Source organism: Blennius ocellaris, assembly GCF_963422515.1.
Source record: "Blennius ocellaris genome assembly, chromosome: 4".
NCBI classification, from domain to species: domain Eukaryota; kingdom Metazoa; phylum Chordata; class Actinopteri; order Blenniiformes; family Blenniidae; genus Blennius; species Blennius ocellaris.
The window spans coordinates 3018521-3039868 of record NC_137653.1 but is presented as its reverse complement, the minus strand read 5'-3'; the positions used below and the strand labels follow the sequence as shown (position 1 = coordinate 3039868).

Genomic DNA, 21348 nt, shown 5'->3' with positions numbered 1-21348 from the left:
GAGGAACAAAATACACCGTCTGACAAAGTACTTGGGTTTGACAAAGTGGCTAAAGCTAGGTTTACGCTACGGGTCCACGTTTCAGTTCACCGCGGACAAAACGGGACGGACGTCGCAGAACGTGGTTATTAAGCGGTTATTCTTTTGTTATCTTACTTTCTTACACCTTCAGGATCATATTTTCAGCTTGATTCTGTGACTTTATTTCTCACAGCTCAAGTTGGGGACTAAAAACTTTCATGATCTGACATGTCACAGTTGAACTTGGCGTCTCGGTGTTTTCGTCTCGCCGCCGTGGCTTTCGGGACGCGCTGACATTTGGTTCCCGCGGGTGTTTCCGGCGGAACGGCGAAGCGGGGACCTCATTAGGGCCGGCGGAGCTAAAGGTCACGCGCACACGCGGGGTCGTTATGCAACACCCAGCGTGCGGTTGCGCACACGCCCAGCATCAAAGGGATTTATTAAGAGGAGTCTTTGGAGAGACGGTCTCGTCATTAGCGGTGAGGTAATCCGGGCCGCGAGGTTTCAGGTGATCGTTTGGGAGCGCGGCTGACATTCAGATGAAAACACGAAGGGGGATCCTCCAGGAGGAAAATGTCCCGCGGAGCTCCGGCTGCTTTAATGAGCTCTGAGAGGGGAAAGTCAAACACTTTGATTCTGGCAATCAAAACGTTTCTTGTTGTTGTTGTTCTTCTTCTTCTTCAGGCTCTGTGGGAAATTAAATGAGCTCGGATTGTTTTGATGTTAATGACGAGTCTCACTCATGGACCAGGACCAGAAGTTTCTACGGCCCCGGGCCTCTGTGAGGACAGGCTGCAGAAAACAAAACAAACACATTTAATCCCTTTTTTTTTTTTTTAACTCATGTTGAAAATGTGTTTGTTTCTGATTCTGGATCTGGATCTAGATCTGGATCTGGATCTGGATCTGGATATCTAAACCCATTCTACCCGGAGAAAATAATGTTTCTTTGAGGCCAGCTCATAACCTTATAACATCAGTTAGAGGAGGAAGATGCTCTATAATCTGATGTTCGGGGAGGAAGATGCTCTATAATCATGCCGTTAGAGGAGGAAGATGCTCTATAATCTGATGTTCGGGGAGGAAGATGCTCTATAATCTGACGTTAGAGGAGGAAGATGCTCTATAATATGGTGTTCGGGGAGGAAGATGCTCTATAATCTGACGTTAGCGGAGGAAGATGCTCTATAATATGACATTAGAGGAGGAAGCTGCTCTATAATCTGGTGTTCGGGGAGGAAGATGCTCTATAATCTGGTGTTCGGGGAGGAAGATGCTCTATAATCTGATATTATAGGAGTAAGATGCTCTATAATCTGATATTATAGGAGCAAGATGCTCTATAATCTGATATTATAGGAGTAAGATGCTCTATAATCTGATATTATAGGAGCAAGATGCTCTATAATCTGACGTTAGGCGAGGAAGATGCTCTATAATCTGACGTTAGAGGAGGAAGATGCTCTATAATCTGATGTTAGAGGAGGAAGATGCTCTATAATCTGGATGTTAGCTGAAGTTACATCAGTTAATTGAGTCTGAACATTCAAACTTTATAACCTGAGGATCAAAGTTCCCGCTGCTGCTTAAATGATTCAAAGTGTTTGTTTTTCTAACTCTTCAATAAAGTTGAACTTTCAACGAGAACTTTGTTGTTGTTTGTGTAGAAGAAGCAGAAGGTTCTGGAACAAACATCAGTCACCCGAGAGCTGAAGGTCAGTGTCGGTAATGAAGCTCTCAGTTTCCCCACAGAGTCGTTCTTTCTGCAGAGTCGCAGCTCACCGGGGATTACAGCTGCTCCTCCCAGGATTACAGCTGCTCCTCCCAGGATTACAGCTGTGCAACTTTCATTTCAAAGTTTTAATTCTCTCCATCACTGTCCAACAGAAGAAAAGTTATTCACTCACTCATCTCAAGAAAGAAAGAAAGAAAGAAAGACACTAACTTTCATAGGTTTGAAGGCACATTGATGGATGGATGATATATTATATATTATTATTGTTATTATATGCGATATATTCGTCCATCCCCACTCCACATTAATCTTTTTTTATCCACTTCGCAAAAATAAATGACAAAATTAATGCGAAGTTAAATTATTTCTGGCAAAAAAAAAAATTGAGTTTAAAGCAGACAAGAAGAATCTAAATGTTTACATGAATTGATTTCCACATTTCCATAAATAATTATTTAGCCTTTTATTCTTATTGTTGTTCATCACATGACAAATATCCAAATATGACACAATTTGTTTAAAAATTTTTTTAATCATCCCTAATTTTAATTTCAGTCATTTAGTCAATTTAAGAAATAAATGAAGAATGTAATAAGTATATCTAATAATAATAATCTTTTGAATATAATGCATAAATCATCATTTTCAAATCCACAGTATAATAATTTTAAAATTATTAAAAACATAAATAAAACATTTTTCTGTATTGTTCTTTAATATATTAACATTGTAATTTCAAATAACTAACTAACTAACTAGCTAACTAGATAAATGAATGAATAAATAAATAAATAAATAAATAAATAAATAAATAAATAAATAAATAAATAAATAAATAAATAAATAAATAAATAAATAAATAAATAAATAAATAAATAAATAAATAAATAGTATGTTTTATGGTGAAAATAAAACAAGGGGAAATGAAAAGTTCACTTCTTTATTGCCGTCTGTGCTGTAATACAGAGATTCATTAGAAAAATACAAAAAGGTCAGGTAAAGCTATATAAAATATACAAAACATACAGGCGTTCAGTTATACGGGGAGTTCATCTGAGCTGTTTTGTTGTTATTGTTGTTGTTGTTTGTTCCTACATAGTCCCAGCTGAGCTGCTCGCGTCCAACAAACTGCAAAACTTCTTCAATCTCGTCACATTTTAATCTCTGAAGCTGAATAATGACGGAAGAAGCTCCATTTTCACGGGTTTCCTCCCTCATTGCTCGCGGACAGCGCCCCCTACAGGTGCAATCTGATGACTGATTAAGCTTTTTTTAAACTCCCCTTGATTTTTGTCTTTGTTGAACAGTTTCTTCAGGCCTCAGATTAAACTCCAGCATCTCCAGCCAACAAACCAGGATTTCAAACAGGAAGTGGTGATAAGAAAAATAAACAAACTTCATTGTTCTGAGTCCCATAAACATTTTTATATGTTCCTCTACTGGCAGTAAAAAAAGAATCAATCTGCTATAAATACAACATATTTAACAAACCGTACAAAACGGGTCAAGTATAAATAGGGCATGGAGAGAAGCGCGCGTGTGTGTGTGTGTGTGTGTGTGTGTGTGTGTGTGTGTGTGTGTGTGTGTGTGTGTGTCCATACAAAACCCATCCGAAACATCTTCAGCTCTTGTTTCACTGTGTCGCCTGACTGTGAGAGTCTGCAGTGGTTTGAAGGGTGAATTCAAAGACTTTACAACAAAATATTCTCAGTCATTACTGGTTTCAAACTGGTTTCAAACTGGTTTCAAACTGGTCTCAAACTGGTTTCAAACTGGTTTCAAACTGGTCTCATACTAGTTGCAAACTGGTTTCAATCTCAAACTGATCTCAAACTGATTTCAAACTGGTCTCATACTAGTGTCAAACTGGTTTCAATCTCAAACTGATTTCAAACTGGTTTCAAACTGGTCTTAAACTGGTTTTAAACCAGTTTTCAAACTGGTCTCAAGCTGGTCTCAAACTGGTTTCAAATTCAAACTGATCTCAAACTGGTCTCAAACTGGTTTCAAACTGATCTTAAACTGTTTTTAAACCAGTTTTCAAACTGGTTTGAAACCAGTTTTCAAACTGGCCTCGAACCCTGATCAGTTTAGTTTCTGTGAGTTTGATGTGATTTTAAGTAAAAATCTCCAGTTTGGCCATTTTCTCGTGTGTTTTTATGACTTTTCTGGATCTTTCTCGAGACACGAGCTGATTCATGAGTTCTTCACAGCTGCTCTGGACGTTGACGTGGAAACTGTCTTTCTATTTTAAAAAACAAAACAAAACAAAAAACATGTTTAAGACGAGAAACTGTTTCCGTGTATCAGGCTGTTCAACACAGACTCACAGTCCAAAGAGACTTGAAGGCTTAAAAAAAAAAAAGAAGCTCAAAAACAGTTTTTCTCCATTGATTTGTGTGATTTCTGCCTGGATGTGCCCTCCTCTTCCTCGTTCTGCTCCTCTTCCTCGTTCTGCTCCTCGTCCTCGTTCTGCTCCTCATCCTCGTTCTGCTCCTCTTCCTCGCCACATCACTTCCTGGACAGCAGCTGGTTCTCCAGCTGCTCCAGACGGGCCGTCATCCCGGCCAGTGGACGAAGGGTTAAAGAATCAAACATTCGCTGACTCTTTCAGGGAGTCGATGACTGACAGAGGTTTTATCTCCATTATGGTGAAAATTTTAATCTAAAACAGAGAAAGAGGAATAACGTGTATATTCCCAATACAACATAACAACGTCTGAACGTAATCTGGTTTCTATGTTCTTGTGTGAAAATTCTAAATTTGTGATACAAAAATACACTTTTGTTATCTTTTCTTATTGCATCAGCACTTTTTTTTCTTTATTTGAAGAAAGGAATTAATAAATCTTTCGGCTGAATTGTTATCCACACTTCCTTGGACGAGCGTCGTTGAATCCAAGAGAGAAAAGAAATAAACTAAACTAAACTAAACTGAACAGTCTTTATTCCCCTTGGGAACTTCCTTTTAATTCCCATTAAAATGACTCTAAGTGATGTAGTACACACGCCTGGCCTATAGGTGGCACTGTAACTATAGAAATAAACGTAAACTGGAGACGAAGACACAGAGCCTGTAAAAATCCTCGTATTAAAGCGAACAGCATCAGTATTTTCTGCAGCGTCACGACCTGGAGCATGAAACCCGCCATTGTTGTTGTTAAGTGACGTGGCGTTGAGGTTGAGAGAGGCGGGGCGATGACATCATCAGGGTTTGTTGTTTTTTTTCCCAGCAGATTTTCCTCGTCAATTTTACGATTTCTCCACTCTGGAACCCGTTCTAATAATATTTTTTTTTAAAAAGGCTCCTGAAACGATGCACCGCCTGGACGATTGACGGAAAAACGACGCGGGTACATGAAAATGGGCGGAGCCTAAAAGACGACCACTCTGAAGGCCGATTCCTATCGCAGAAGAACAAGACGAACGTTGGGCAGTGCGGGGTCCTGCACAAAATGACTGTATTGTAAAATGACTGTATTGTATATATATATATATATATATATATATATATATATATATATATATATATATATATATATATATATATACACATTTTCTAATAAAAAAAACCCCAAAATGACGTCACGTCCTTCGGCTAGCACCTTCTGGCTGAACTAATTAGTGACGGGTGCTGCGCCTACGCGTTCCAGCTCACTCAGTCATGCCTCCTTTTATAAAATATCGTGATGTACCTGAACGCATCACTCAAAACCGTCAGCTCCTGCAGTTAAAAACTGCACGGACCGTCTGCGCAGGAAAAAAGAACTCGCGCTCTGTGCGGTCGCAGGAAAGTTTGGGTTTTTCCCACCGTTTCCATGGAGACGTTTTCATAAAACTTAGTTCAGGATATGTTTCTGTGTGATCTGATCCAGGCTGCTCATGGTGGCCTGCTGGAACTCCACCAGACTCTCACAGGCACACGGGTCCTTCACCTCGATCTCCCCCAGACTCTCCTCTGAGGACACACACACACACACACACACACACACACACACACACACACACACACACACACACACACACACACACACACACACACACACACACACACACACACAGTTGCTGTTTGGCGCCACCTCGTGGTGTTTTCTTGTCTCTAAAGTTATTTTACGTTCTAAAGCCAAATGAAAACAAACATTTCTATGAATTATTCTCACCTTTTCCGTTCAGTCGTCCAATACCAATCAATTTTTTCCTTTCTATTTAAAAAAAAAACCGAATAAAGTATTCACAGACTCTTGTACCTTAAAATTCATAGATATTGTGTATTTAAAAACATTAGAAATACTATTTTGAGTGAAAAATCTTCCCACAGCTATTCAAATCTTTTTTTTTCAAATTCCGATAATAATTTAAGAGGATCGTGTGTATTTCAACGAGGCAGTGTAAATCTTTGTTGTGCTTCAAAAAAATTCAAAGTAAAAAGTAAAATAACTAATGGTTACAATGAAAAATTATTTCTGTTAGTTTTGTTATGTTTTATATGTATGTATGTTTTTTTTTTTTTTTACCTCTTTCATATTATTTCTGCTTCTGTTATTTTTAGTTTTTTTCATTTTTTAAAATTTAAATCCTGTATCACTTGTGTCTAACTTTATGGGATTAGTAGGGTAAAGTCTCTAAGAAAACTTTACAAGAACACATAATCCATCCTTTGGGAGTCTGTATGCTTTCTGGAGAAAACAATAATGCAAAGAAAAGAGAACAATGAAAATTCACAATGATGCTCATGTCGGTTGCGTCAGTATTTAGAGAAATATAATTTTCATCCGACTTTCTATATCCAGGTCAGTTTACACTTCTCTGGGGCCGATTCAGTCTGTCTTTATTGTCTTTATTGACAAAAAAGCTTATTTATTTATTGGTCTATCCATACACGCAGTCACATTCACACCTTGAGGCAGTTTTGGGTGAACAATTAACCTCACAGGCGTTTTTGTGGCACCGTGGGAGGAAATCGCCCTGCAGTGCTGCATTACGGCCACCAGATGGAGCCAAATAACAGGACAGCAGTAAAAATTAACCTGAAACTGTCACAGTTGTCTTTCACTGCTGGATTTAGGTAATTTAAGTGTGAAAGTGAATTAAAAAAAAAACTATAAAGAAAAGCTATACCATGGGGCATGTCTGCAATTTGACATGTTACATTCCATCCAGAAAATATTCACAGCGCTGCACTTTTTCCACATTTTGTTATGTTTTGTCTTCTTTCCAAAACGGATTAAATGTATTTATTTTCTGGGATCTTTTATAGACAGTGTGTGTGTGTGTGTGTGTGTGTGTGTGTGTGTGTGTGTGTGTGTGTGTGTGTGTGTGTGTGTGTGTGTGTGTGTGTGTGTGTGTGTTTGTCCAAATCATCTCCAATCAACTGAATTGATCCCAGCTGGACTCCAGAGACGCTGGAGAAACTTCTCCGGATGATCAGTGGAAACAGGAAGAAGCTGAGATCAATTTAGACCAGAGCTTCATGACAAAGGTTATGAACACATGTGATTTTAATTTGTAAACATTAAAATAAAAAATAAAAAATTTTCCCTCATGAGTGAAGAGGAAAATGAGGAATTTATTCCCTTTTGAAATCAGGCTGTAACTTAACAAAATGCGGAGGGAAAAAAAAGCAATAACTTCTGGATGGACTGTAAATAGATACACATATATATGACTGTAAATTAAACGTATATTAATTAAGTAACTGTGTGAATTTGACATTTTTGCATTGTGTCGCTGCACCGTTTTTGTTCTTAAAGCCTTTTTTAGTGCACTATTTATGGAAGACAGGGTTTCTTTTTTCATTTGTAGATTTTTTTTCTTTCTATCGTGTGATACCTTTTCAAACAAATCAGATTTTTTTTTTTTTTTTAATATGAATTTACAAAGAATAAAACTAACACTCAGACTACTCCTGAAAACATAAATACAAATTAACTGTAACGTAAATAAAATTAACCGGATTTGAAAATAAAAGCTAAAAACTAAATCTGTGGCTGTGAAACCGTCCCGTACCGGGGCAGACGTTGAGCTTGAGGTTCTCGGCGATGGTGCTGATGGCGGTGAAGTCGGTGGTGTAGTAGAAATGCTTCTCCAAGGGGTCGGAGGCGATCTCCCGCAGCTCGTCTTCCACGGCTTTGCCCACGCCCACGGCGTACATGGTGATGCCTGCAGGAACGGAGGCCACGTTTACACGTACCCGGAGTTTTTACCAAAATAAAACGGATAGTTCCCAGCCTATGTTTACAAAAAAAAAAATGACATGCATATGCCCCTGGTTCGGAGCTGCTAGGATCATGCCAAACCCGTAGGGGGCAGTGTAACGAGGAGTATTGACTGCCAATCGGAATCCTGGAAAAACCCTCTTGTCAGACGGACTCAGATCGAACTCACCGGCCTCTTTGGCCTTCTTAGCGTACTCGGTGATGTCGTCCTGGGAGCGTCCGTCGGTGAACACCAGCCCGACTCGGGGGATGTTACGGGCGGCGGGACGAGCGCCCTCGGCCTCCAAGAAGCTGTTTTCCAGCATGTGCTTCAGGGCCAGACCGGTCATCGTGCCTTTCTCCATGTAGTCCACCTGGACCGGAACGGCGGAACGATCAAATAGTGAAAAGAGTCATTGGAAATACGGATTAAAGAGAAACAAACGCATAGGTCCTGTGTAGGGGACCTCAGATTTAAACGTACGTAAACTCGGCGGACCTTTCGTCGACGCCACGATTGTTTGCGGAACCGAGTTGGCGTCGCTCATATCAATGCTCACTAGGTAGCTACAACACAACGTCTCCATGGCAACAGACACTGATCTACTTGGATCTCCTCCATAAGGTGCCGCTGCGTATGGGATACTTTCTCACCGTTTTTTGGGGGATTTATTCCTAAACGGTTCGCCGTTTACGTCCAAACATCAAACCAATTGGTCCTTGGTTGACGACAAATCATCCCCGCAAATTTCCTGCCATCCGGGCGAGTCGTTTTTGTTAGTTACTACTTACTACTTTAGTAGTTTTGGTTTTTTTGGGGGTTACCTTCATGACGGCGGCTTTGATCTCCTCTGCGGTGTGAAAGGCGTTGAGGGAGAACTCGGTCCGGACCCGGCTGGAGTACTGGACCAGACCCACTCTGGTACCGTGAGCAGACACGTCCAGGGAGTCCACCACCTAAAACACGGCGGCGACATGCTTATCACTCTCTGCTTAATACGACTGCGGCGTTGCCGAACAATAATAATATAAAAACAAATGGATCCGGCACTCAAGGCCTCACCTGGTTCACAAACTGCTTCACCAGCTCAAAGTTTTGCGGGCGGACGCTCTTGGAGCCATCGATCACGAGCACCAGGTCAATGTTGGCCGACTTACAGGCTGAAAAAAAAAAGGAGAGAGAATGGAATTGACAAAAATAATCCACCCCACCCCTCCCCCCTCCCGCCATCTTGTTTGTCTGGTTGCGCTGGACGTACTGCCGCAGCTCTTGCCGTCCTCCTGCAGGAGCTGACCCTCCGGACACACGCAGTAGTACGACCCTGGCGTGTTCACGCACTGGTGCTCGCAGCCATGCGCCGCAGTCTTACACATGTCCATGTCTGCAACACACGAACGCCCGTAAACACACAAAACCAGCAAACCTCTCTGGAGGAAAACGTTCTTTCTTGTTGTCGTCTAAACACTGACAATGAGCAGAAGATCTACAGTATTTGTGGGCGTGGCTACGCTAAGAAAAGCCCCGGACGTCTACAGAAAGTGGCCCGTTTCTATGGCGACGGCGCAGAAGCCTTCCTGAAAAAGTTCCACCTTTTGGAGCCATTTTTCACAAAGTTGCATCTAAATATGCACCGTCGTGTAAACCAGTGTTTTTCAACCACTGATCCGCGGCACACTGGTGTTTCCGCGAGATCTAGTCAGGTGTGCCGTGGGAAATTATCCAATTTCACATTTTTTTCTAAAAATCATTTGCTCTCAGCTGTGAGAGCAGTGTGTTGCAGAGTAATCATGTATAAATACTCTTCACCACTAGAGGGCAGCACATAAATTTGCCGGTGAAATGCAAAGTGACAGACGTCAGTGTGGTTCATCTCCACCTCCTGCTACCATCTTGTATCAAAGTACTGTGTCAGTGACAGTGATGGAGAAGTTTTTGAAAAGGAAGAATGTGAACCATGGATGAAGATCTCAGCTCTTCATCCATCAGGTCCATGTTTCACATTGAGTGAGTAAAAATAAAAATAAATAAATTGGGAAATACTTTTTTTCTGTATTTACTTGATTCCTGTTGATAAAACTTTGATGAGAATGACTTTATATTGTTAATAGAGGCTACAGAGCTTAAAATCTGAACATTTCCAGGTGGTGGTGTGCCTCGAAATTTTTCCAAAGAAAAAAGTGTGCCTTGGCTCAAAAAAGGTTGAAAAGCACTGGTGTAAACAGACCGGGAGACACTGATCAACCTGCCCTGCAGGGGGCAGCAGAGCCCACATCCACAATCTGGAACAACAAGGCTTCACCTTTCTTGCAAATTTGGCTCAATTTAAAGAGAAATTAATCAGAATTTTAATATGCAACATGAGCTACTGTTCTGTTTTTTTTAAATATTATTGAGCTCATTAGGATTTAGTTTGTTCCTCCAGACAATATCGGAGGTGAAAGGTCACAGTGACCAACGGTATTAAAGAAAACACTGCGATTGCACGTGCAGGAATCGGTAACTTCTCCCTGCAACGTGAAACACTCGTGGTAAAGCCCAAGTTCCTCCTCGACTGACTTGTGCAGGTCCTCTTGTCTCTGTTGAGTTTGAAGCCCTTGTTGCAGTCGCAGCTGAAGACGCCCGGAGCGCTGAGGCAGATCTGCTCGCAGTCGTGTTTCCCTTCTGCACACAGGTCGATGGCTGAAGCGCAAAAAAACACACAAACAGTTAGAGTTTTATACGTCGCAGAGGAACAGAGTGTGTCGCTGCTCAGGATTGGTTTGATTTTAGTCAGATTCTACATGCTGACAAGCGCAGGTGAAGCCGGGGGGGTCACGGTGGGGGGCGGGGGGTCACGGGGAAAATTTGAATTTACAAAATTCATCTTAATCGTATGAATGTTGTTTATCTTAAAAGAGATAATATCAATCTGATGGTTTAATTCTCTCTCAGTGGAAATGAACTGATTTACAATGAGATTAGGCTATTTTTTTTAACGTCTAAAACATGCAGGACCCTCGTAAAGCGGGGAAAAAAAAAAAAAAACACCACAAATTTGTTGCAAATAACTAAAGTGACTAACGTGTGCAGGTCTTCTTGTCTTCATTGAGTGTGTATCCTTCGTTGCAGTCGCAGGTGAACACGCCGGGCGCACTGATACACATTTGATCACAGTCATGCTTTCCCTCGGCACACAGGTCAATGGCTGTGTGACACACACACACACACACACACACACACACACACACACACACACACACACACGCATGCAGAGTTACTCCACAGTGAAGATTCGCGTCAGACTCTTGTGTGTCATTAGTTTCATGCAGAAGTGCAGTGAAGCGACAACCAAGCCAATCTTAAAGCATTCTAACATCAATTTGTCAGTTTTTTTTTTTTTTTCAGCTGTTTTATATTTGCACTTTAAGCTTTGACCGTAAATAAGAACCACAGGTTGTTTTTTTTTTAACACATTAAAACCTGATGAAGCACAAAACGCCCCCTTCCTCTTTTAGGGCCACATGTAACTAGAAGTCATTTAAACATGGTTTGATTGAGCTTTGGCCAATCAAATGCAAATTGAAATTACTATATGGATAAGTTAAGTTGTGTTGTGATTATGTAAAGAAATTTTTTTTCTCAAATTGCAAATTATCATTATAAGAAAAGAAGTTTCTGAACACTGACGTCAGGAAGTACGTTCTGATTGTTCCCGTATAAGTAAGAAGTAAGCTGTAGGATGAAAGTGTGTGTGTGTGTGTGTGTTTGTGTGTGTGTTACATGTGTGTGTGTGCCTGACTAACGTGTGCAGGTCTTCTTGTCTTCATTGAGTGTGTATCCTTCGTTGCAGTCGCAGGTGAACACGCCGGGCGCACTGATACACATTTGATCACAGTCATGCTTTCCCTCGGCACACAGGTCAATGGCTGTGTGACACACACACACACACACACACACACACACACACACACACACACACACACACACACACACACACACACACACACACACACACACACACACACACACACACACACACACGCACACAGTTATTACTCAGTGGTGACTCATGTCAGTCTAACATTGTGCTGCGAAGAAAATCTTGATAAATATTTTTTTTTTTAAACTACAAAATTAAATTTTTCCACATATAAGAAACAAAGTTCACAGATTTTCCCATAATTTACAATCTAATTGAAAATGTTTTTACAATCACCAACAGTCTGGAGGGCATGTTTTATATCTGATAAATAACTTATTAAGGTCAGTTTGTATGTGACTTTAATTCCTCACACAGAGGAAGAAACGCAGGCTGAGATTAACTCATTAAAACCTGAAGCAGCAAAGATCCACCTCTCGCTTTACAGTCAGACGTGACGGGAATTTATATGACGTTTGAAATGCAGAATTAAAAACATGTGAATTTATGTTGCATCTATTAAAAAAGTGCAACTTTATGTCAAAGTATGAGAAGGACAACAGTCTGCGACAATTCTTAATAGTTTATGATTCTGACATGTAGAACTTTTTTTTTTTTTTTAAAGGGGTCTTATTATTAAGCCTTTCAGCCTCATTGGTTTAAAAAAATTCTATTCAAAATTTATTGATTTTCCTCCATTAAAATATTGGATCCTAGGAGCTGCATTCACAATCTGCTGTGTCTGTGTGAGCTGGACTGGCTCCGCCCACACACACACGCCCATCTATGGGAAGAGGAGGGAGTACTTCCTCTCGTGGCGCCATGTGCCAGAGCGGAGCTGCCTGATTGTGGGAGGAGTCAAAAGGGGAGGAGCCTACAGTGATTGGCTAAACCCCCGATGACACTATATAGGGTTTGATTTCTGATTGGCTGCTTGGAGCAACACACTTTTTAAAACCTGGAACAAGCCAGGGAGAGAGAGGACACACTTTTTAAACTTCTGGAGTGTCGTTCCAGATGTGGAGACGATTAGTACTGCTGGAAAACCTTTAGGAAGTTTCTTTTGTATGATATGACCCCTTTAAAGTTGAAAGTTTAATGTAACTAATGTAGAATGTTTTTATTTATGAGCAGCTGTTTGTGGTGTGTGTGTGTGTGTGTGTGTGTGTGTGTGTGTGTGTGTGTGTGTGTGTGTGTGTGTGTGTGTGTGTGTGTGTGTGTGTGTGTGTGTGTGTGTGTGTGTGTGTGTGTGTGTGCCTGACTGACGTGTGCAGGTCTTCTTGTCTTCATTGAGTGTGTATCCTTCGTTGCAGTCGCAGGTGAACACGCCGGGCGCACTGATACACATTTGATCACAGTCATGCTTTCCCTCGGCACACAGGTCAATGGCTGTGTGACACACACACACACACACACACACACACACACACACACACACACACACACACACACACACACACACACACACACACACACACACACACACACACACACACACACACACACACACACACACACGCACACAGTTATTACTCAGTGGTGACTCAGGTCACAGTGCAACATTGTGTTTAATTAAATGTTTTGGTTTATTTTTTCAAAAGTAGAGGTGCGACACACACCAAGTAATTAATTATTATCCATTATTTATTTATATATTGTACCAGTGTGACGTGTTCAACATGTTGTTTACGTGTAATAATAGTCTCAGGATGAATCTTCACATCTGAAACTAGAAGGTGAAACACTGAATAAACTCAGTACTTGTTCACACCACAGAGATTTCAAGTGAAAACAGAAAACTTTTGTTGTGTTGTGTTTTTGTTTTTGTTTGTTGGGGGGGGGAGTTGTTTACACGCTGCTAGCGTGTAAAAGTAAATGGTTGTTCTGCACATGCTCAGAGTTCTCTGGACCAGGCTACGTTCTGGATACGAGACCAATGAGCCTCCTGACCAATCAGAACTCTTGGAAAATAACCTGCCCATTCATAGGCCATCCTGATTGGTGCACTATGTCAGAGCTGAGCTCAGTGGAGAAACGGTGTTTAGAACAACCTTTTTGACATAATAAAATAGATCCTCGTCCCCCGAGGCTTCGAAGGATGTTTTTGTTCTTGACTTGTTCCAAGTCTGTTTATGTCCGATGGTTGATCCGTGATCATGAGGTTGATAATAATGGTCACACAGGCAGAACTGCAGAAATGTGAATTTATGGGGCGCAAAACTCCTCGTGGAGTCGCGGTGAGGAAATAACATTCTCACGGGGGAAACTCACTCTAAAAACAAGTTGATGGAAAACATCAGAGTTCCTCCCAACATGTTTCTGATGTAATAGATTTACATGAAGTAATCACACTGTCGTCTAATCAATTAATATCATTACAAGTTACAAGTCGGCAATTTTCTTGCTTTAGCTGCGGCTTGTGGAGGTGATTTAAACATTGTTACTTTTTTTGTGTGTGTTTCTGCTCTTACTGCGAGAACCGACATCGTTTTCAAATCGTCACTGTGTCAAAACGTGAAACTTTCCCTTGAAATCTTGTCGTGTAAAAAAGACCTCAGGTGTTTTAACCTGCGAAACTCTGAAGCAACACAGATGCACCTCTGTCATTAGAGTCAGATACACTAATGTGTGTGTGTGTGTGTGTGTGTGTGTGTGTGTGTGTGTGTGTGTGTGTGTGTGTGTGTGTGTGTGTGTGTGTGTGTGTGTGTGTGTGTGTGTGTGTGTGTGTGCCTGACTAACGTGTGCAGGTCTTCTTGTCTTCATTGAGTGTGTATCCTTCGTTGCAGTCGCAGGTGAACACGCCGGGCGCACTGATACACATTTGATCACAGTCATGCTTTCCCTCGGCACACAGATCAATGGCTGTGACACACACACACACACAAACACACACACGCACGCACACACACGCATTAAAATATACTATAATTTTACCAATGACAACATTTCTGATTTATTTTTATAAATCTGCGCTGCTTATTTATTTAATCTGTTCTGGTTTTCTCTTGTTTTTTGTCCAGAAATGAGTCGTACGTCGACGACGCCTCTGAATGAGCACGCCGCCCAGGTGTGCCTTCCGTCAGACAAACACCAAGAATAACTTGCAGTGTACCACATAAAATGCTTCTCTTTGACACCGCAGTGCTATGTGGGTTCACTGGGACGACTACATGCCGTGTTCTTCCGGCTTTGAGGCTCGGTGTGACTTTTGGGGAAATGTGAAGGGGCCACGGCAGTAAATCATCTGGATGTTTGCAGCGGGATCCTGGAGTGCAGGTGCTGCAGAGTCCCCGGCTCTGCGGGGGGTGGTGAGCGTGTAGCCGGCGTGTGGCTGGCGTGCAACCGGCGTGCGTGAGCGTGAAACAAACATGGAGGTGCTTTGCTGTGCATGCGGCATGCAGCGGGTGGAGATGCATTCAAAGCAAACCGGTGGGGGCAGTGACTGCGTTTCACGAGTCTGTAATGTGGGGCGGAGCTAATATGGTGGCTCTGCAGCCTGATTGGTCAATCCCCTACATTGTCCATTTCAATTTGTAAATGATTTATTTGGTAACTTCTACGTTTCATTGTGCAATAATGTTTGCGTGATCATCACGAAATCATCCATTTTGCTGTTTGTTTTTAACTGTAAAAAGTCATTATTCTGGGGGCTTTTTAGGAAATAACACACGAATATCCACTCACGTGTGAAAATATAAAAAAACATTTATACAAAATGACAAATGATCCAATTTACAGTTAATTTCAGGATTGTAATTTCATTCAATTCAATAATGCCTTAAAGATTGGACTATACTTAAAAATGGTTTATCATATTGGTTCTTGACTCCAGTGTCTTTAACAAAAAGTGAAAAAAACTATGGATCATATTAAATCAGAATAAATTGCAATATTGTCAATTGTTATTATAATAAATAAATAATCTTTCAATTCAGAGCCAATAAATAATCATAAAACTAACCTTTAAGACAATAATCCACTGAAGAATTGACAAACTGAGCCTACATTTCCTTCAGTATCTCTGATTCTGCGTGTGGGTTTTTGCGTCTAGGTACTCACCCTGGCAGGTCTTGCCGTCGTCCAGCAGCCTGAATCCCTGGTTGCAGCGGCAGTGATAGCCATTCAGCACACTCACACACTCATGATCACAACTGTGGTTCCCAAACGAACAGAAGTCGATCACTGAGGGGAGGAAAGCAGCGGCGAGGCCATGAGCAGCAGGGCGAAATTCACTGTGTCCTTTGTCCCCGCAGTTTGTCTCACCAGGAAACGTGTCCTGCACACGCACAGGCTTTCGCTACAGAAAGCTGCTGTGTGGCGTGAACAGGGTTCGATTTGTGAAGAATCCTGGAGGGGTGTGGGGGGGTCTGTGGGTGTTGACTATTTATACTCTTTCAGGTCTAAATAGTCCATCATAGTGAAATCAGACTGTAGAGAATCGACTGTAATCCCACATGTATACATGCACATCGTCTGCATATGAGCTGATCCTGAAATACATCATTTTTTCTTCCCAGTACTGAGTATCAGAGAAAGACCTTCGTCGCTCCAACATGGCTGACATGATGCAACAGAAGAATATTCTTACATTGGAAATCAGCTTACTGCAGAAATTAACAATGTTTAGCAACTTCTGCTTCTTTTTCTATTTGTTTCTAAACGAATGGCAGTAAATTGGATGACATTAAGCAATATAGTGGTGCTAATTAACCAATGATTTTCCCTTTTTATCAGTTTACCAGGCTCCTGATTGATGCATTTTCTAAACATCTGTACTAAACTCTGCTTGATCATCGACAACCCACTGGAAACTGATGGTATCTGTTTTAAACACACAGCCAGTCAGTCAGATTCACCGTGACGTCCTTGTAAATAACATATTGTATTGGAGAAACGTGTGATTTTACCACTTTGATGATGTAATCAAGCTCTTTTGTCTTTTTATGGATTCTGCCAGCAGCTAGAGCAGCAGGAGGCGGCCAAACACTGGGAAATGGGAAACGGGACCTTCCAATGTGGTAACTGTCAGTTCTCAGCTCCATAAAAACAACTGGAACACCTTTCATATATGGACTGGAAATGTTGCCACAGTTACACTTTGTATTACATCTCATCTTAACAGCTGGTGTCCCATCACATAAAACTGAAACATTAGTTTTTCACAAGTTCCCGGAGAGGAAGTATCAGCAGAGGATTCTTCACAAGTCGCACCCCGAACATTTGATTTCGTCTTCATGAACAGACTCTGCCCATCTGGCAAAAAAGTCTTCAGTTCAGTGACATCACGCAGAGGAAGTATGTCTGCCAAGTGATGCAACTTCTGAAGGAAATCAGTGTGTTTTCACTGTGACAAACTGCAGGTGGATTCACAAGTTTCAGCTTCAGCAGAAAAATCAGCAGAATTCAAGTCAATGGTGCTTCCGTCGGCACCGTGCCAGCAGCAGTGTGTGTGTGTGTGTATGTGTGTGTGTGTGTGTGTTGAGTGTATGACTAACTTGAGCAGGTTCTCTTGTCGTCGTTGAGCTTGTAGCCCTTGTTGCAATCGCAGGTGAAGGATCCTGGCGAACTGACGCAGATCTGCTCACAATTGTGTTTCCCCTCAGCGCACAGGTCGATGGCTGAAACCGACACGTCAGGATTAGCGGGGTTCAGACGTCATTATACATCTCGGTCCTGTCAGTCACGCGAGGTTCAGCCGAAACTCGTGTTTTATAAACTCCTGAACAAGATCCTACCGGACACCTTCCAGGCTGGCCAGGCTCAGACTAAGAAGCAGCGATGCGTGCTGGAGACCCCAGTGCACAGGCTGTATGATTGTGAAAAAGCTCAAAAAGATGTGGGATCGGATCATTTCTTGATAAAATGAGATATTCAGGTTACACTTGGTCCAAGAACCCTCCATCTGTACACTGAGTATTTTACCAGACGATGTCGTTTTATCGAAACGTCTGGTGACCGGATGCAGAATAATATCCCGGCACTGGAAATCCACCAGTTTATCCTCTTTTAAAGAACGGATGGAGGTATTAAGCACGATGGCAAGCTATGAACGCATCATTTATAGAGTGAAAAAATGAGGCCCCATTGCTGTCACAAGATTGAAATAGAAATCTAACTTTATTTTAATATTAATGTGTTTGAAACAGACACATTTAGTGCATCTGAAAATTGCTTGCTGTCTGGCCTGAATGTTGTTTTTTTGACAGGAAATTTGTGTTGTATGTACTAATTCCTATGTACATGTACGTGTTTATATGTGTGTAGATTCTAAAGAAACAAAAGAAAAAGAAAGGAAAAGCAGTTGTATAGGACATTGTTTGAGCGGCCAACACTTTCAATGTGTAGTTGACATGGATATATATATATAATTCCCCCCCCAAAATTTTTAAATAATTAATTACTTTGTTTGTTTCCTTTTGGCAGGGGGGGGGGGGGGGTGCTGTGTTGACTGCTTTGCATAACATAATTGAAAAAAAGGTTTATACATCAAACCCTCCATTTCACTAATACCTGCCCCCTGAATGTTTACATATCTCTGTTGCTGGTTGCTGGTTGCTGGTTGCTGGTTGCTGGTTGCTGGTTGCTGGGTGTCTCACCTGAGCAGGTTTTGCCGTCGGGGTCCAGGGTGTATCCGGGCAGGCAGAGGCAGTGGAAGGATCCCGGGGAGTTCTCGCAGACGTGCTCACAGCCGTGGTCCGACTCCAGACATAGATCCATACCTGCAGCAACAGGAAGCGCCGGCATTCAACAAAGTCGGTCAGACTGTTTCCAGACTCTTCACTCGTAATAAGAAAAGAAGCAGGAACAAAAACGAGTTGCTGCAACATAAATAATGAAATAATCCCCTGGATTCATATCTCAACTCAGCTTTCTTCAGGCACTTTAAAAACAACCACCGGAAAAAAGGGATGGTGATGAATAAACATAAAAACCTAAAAACAACAATAAAAACAAATTAAATGTCAAGAATAAAATAGGTCCAAGGTCTCAGGGTGGATTAAAAGTTAAGAAATAAAAACGGTTTTAAGATTACTTTTAAAACCATGAGGGGGAAAAACACAAATGAAGCAAGGCAAGGCAAGGTAAATTCATAGAGCACCATTCAAACACAAAGAAATTCAGAGTGCTTTACAAAGAAATTAAAGAAATTAAAGAAACACAGAAAGGTGGGATAAATAAGGTAAGAGATTTATGAAGGTGAATTTAATAAAGTAAGGATTAAACATATACGAGGAAAATCATACACTCACAGGGGGAAACATGCAAATCCTCTTGAGTTATTAGATAATAATTCAGTCATTTGTTTGCCTGTGTGTTTCCAGACAGAGCAGCGGTTCAGTTTAAGGGAACTGAAAAAAATATCTGGCAGTTACAGGATTTGAGGGGGCTGTTATGAAGAAGTCACACACACACACACACACACACACACACACACACACACACACACACACACACACACACACACACACACACACACACACACACACACACACACACACACACACACACGCGCGCGGAGTGTGTAATTACATAAAGAATCCAGTGTTTCCTTGGCTGAAGCCACATGCATTAAATTTAAAATCCAAAGACCGGACTGGCCAATGTTCAGGTGACTTCAAATAAAAAGTAATCCGTGAGCAGATTAAAATTATTTCAGAAAGAGATTTTTTTTTTTTAAACATGAGCTTCATAAAGAATGACCCTTCTGTTTGGGGCAAATACTTCATGAGCTTTATTTCTTTTTATCTGACGTTAATGTGGTCTTGGGGAGCAGACGGTTTAACTTAATACATTCCAATAAAATGATTCGACTTTTAAAGGTCTTTGCTTTTTTTTTTTTTTATATAGTCTGTCCTCATAGTGATGTGTAACCTTGGCTGGCAGAACCAACAAAACCTGAAATTGTACTCCAGGTGAGCCGTTCCATGTATTCCGGGGCTTTATTTTTGGCTTTGTTTTTCCCAGACTGTGAGCCTGTTTTTCGTCTTACCGCAGAGTTTGTCCTGGAACTGGAGTCCAAACTGGTGAATGAGGTCGAAGGACTCGACCAGGAAGACGTGGTCCTCGAACGGCGGCGAGGCCATTGCCCTCAGCGACGTCATGTCGGCTCTGGCCACGCCCACAGCGTAGATCTCGATGCCTTTCTCCCGGGCCTCGGCGGCCACCTCCGCCACGCGGTCCTGAGGACGGCCGTCCGTCACGATCACGACCACGTTGGGGACCTGGGGGGGGGGCGAGGAACCAAAGCCCACGTCAGTGGTCTCCAGCCTTTATGGACGTCTCATATCAAAAATGTCTCCATGCTTCGAGCTCCGTCCACAGATGTATTGAGTCTCAGTCCTTAAAACTAAAACTAAACTGTGGCTGAAAACTTCCCAGATGAGATAAAAGTTGAAAAACACTCGCATGTGAAAGTGATTTTTCTTTCAGTCGTAGCTGGCAGGACTGAAACAGCTTCAGTAAGTCGACAAGAATGTACTTAAACTCCCAAACGGGTCGACCACAGACTATCGATCCTGCAAATGTTTGCTTCTGAGGCTGAGTGGGCTGCGTCGTGCGGTTAACCTTTGGCCGGTCGCCCGCCGCGGCGGTGAAGGCTTCGTTCATCACGTATCTGATGGCGAGGCCAGTCATGGTGCCCTGGGCGAGGGGGATGATCTGGTTGATGCCTTTCACCATGCTCTCCAGCTTGGCGTGGGTCTTCAGGGAGAACTCGCTGCGGACCTGGAGGCGACAGGAGAACGAACTCAGAGAGCGACAAGGTCCTTGTTTGAACCCCGACATGGAGACGACTGTGGGTCGGCGTTGGTCATTTCAATCAACTTAACTTATTATAGAAACAGAATATTCAGTTGTGTAAAAATGTATCCAAACAGGAAGTCAAAGACTAAACTGAATCCAACCGAAACGCTAATCTGAACCCTCAAAGTAGTCTAATATAAATATAAAACCAATATTACTAAACGAGAGCTAACCTAAAAGTATACCAAAACCACCCTGAAGCTGGATTAAAAATTAAATGTAAATATACTTAAAAGGAGCTTGCCACTAGCCCAACACTGTCCTAAATCTAATTCAAGGTGAAATCTGTCTGACATCCAATTCAACCCAAATTGAATCCAGTTCAAAACAAGTCTCACACAAGTCAAAAAATTGAGTCCAAAGCCAACCCAATACCAGTGTTAATACCCGGAAACTAGTCCAAAAAAATCCTCACAATTGCTAGAATTGAGTCAGAAACGGCTGCAGGATTATTCAGTGAATAAAAAAACTCTGATGACTGGAACAAATCAAACTACCTAAAAAAAAAATCTAAAATAAAGTGAGCAGTGCCTCGGTCGTATCATGAAGAGCAGACAGTCGTCAGCGTACAGCGTGAATGGGGGGAGGGGCGTTTACGGCACCTGGCTGGAGTACTGAACCACTCCCACTCTGGTGGCATTGAGTCCGATGTCCAGCGTGTCCAGGATATCAATCATGAACTTCCTCATGGTCTCAA

The 21348-nt window shown here is 41.8% G+C and overlaps 1 protein-coding gene across 6 annotated transcripts in view; it reads right to left on the bottom strand.

Moving 5' to 3' along the window:
* Window positions 1–2680: 2680 nt before the first annotated feature.
* The window catches only part of matn4 (matrilin 4), a 32887-nt gene continuing 14219 nt past the window's right edge, over window positions 2681–21348 (bottom strand). The window contains exons 3-20 of one of the 6 annotated variants that reach the window (XM_080494831.1): window positions 21254–21348; window positions 20415–20573; window positions 19840–20071; window positions 18446–18568; window positions 17345–17467; window positions 15909–16031; window positions 14589–14711; window positions 13116–13238; window positions 11734–11856; window positions 11013–11135; window positions 10508–10630; window positions 9210–9332; window positions 9014–9111; window positions 8776–8907; window positions 8141–8324; window positions 7763–7915; window positions 5612–5714; window positions 2681–4328 (exon numbers count right to left, since the gene is read on the bottom strand). The exon at window positions 21254–21348 is cut by the window's right edge and continues 81 nt beyond it. In XM_080494831.1, the coding sequence (XP_080350957.1) occupies window positions 4268–4328; window positions 5612–5714; window positions 7763–7915; window positions 8141–8324; window positions 8776–8907; window positions 9014–9111; window positions 9210–9332; window positions 10508–10630; window positions 11013–11135; window positions 11734–11856; window positions 13116–13238; window positions 14589–14711; window positions 15909–16031; window positions 17345–17467; window positions 18446–18568; window positions 19840–20071; window positions 20415–20573; window positions 21254–21348 (2324 nt within the window). In that variant the 3' untranslated portion in view covers window positions 2681–4267. The remainder of the gene's footprint in view (window positions 4329–5611; window positions 5715–7762; window positions 7916–8140; window positions 8325–8775; window positions 8908–9013; window positions 9112–9209; window positions 9333–10507; window positions 10631–11012; window positions 11136–11733; window positions 11857–13115; window positions 13239–14588; window positions 14712–15908; window positions 16032–17344; window positions 17468–18445; window positions 18569–19839; window positions 20072–20414; window positions 20574–21253) is intronic. The other 5 variants (XM_080494832.1, XM_080494833.1, XM_080494834.1 and 2 more) reach the window with 5 other exon arrangements.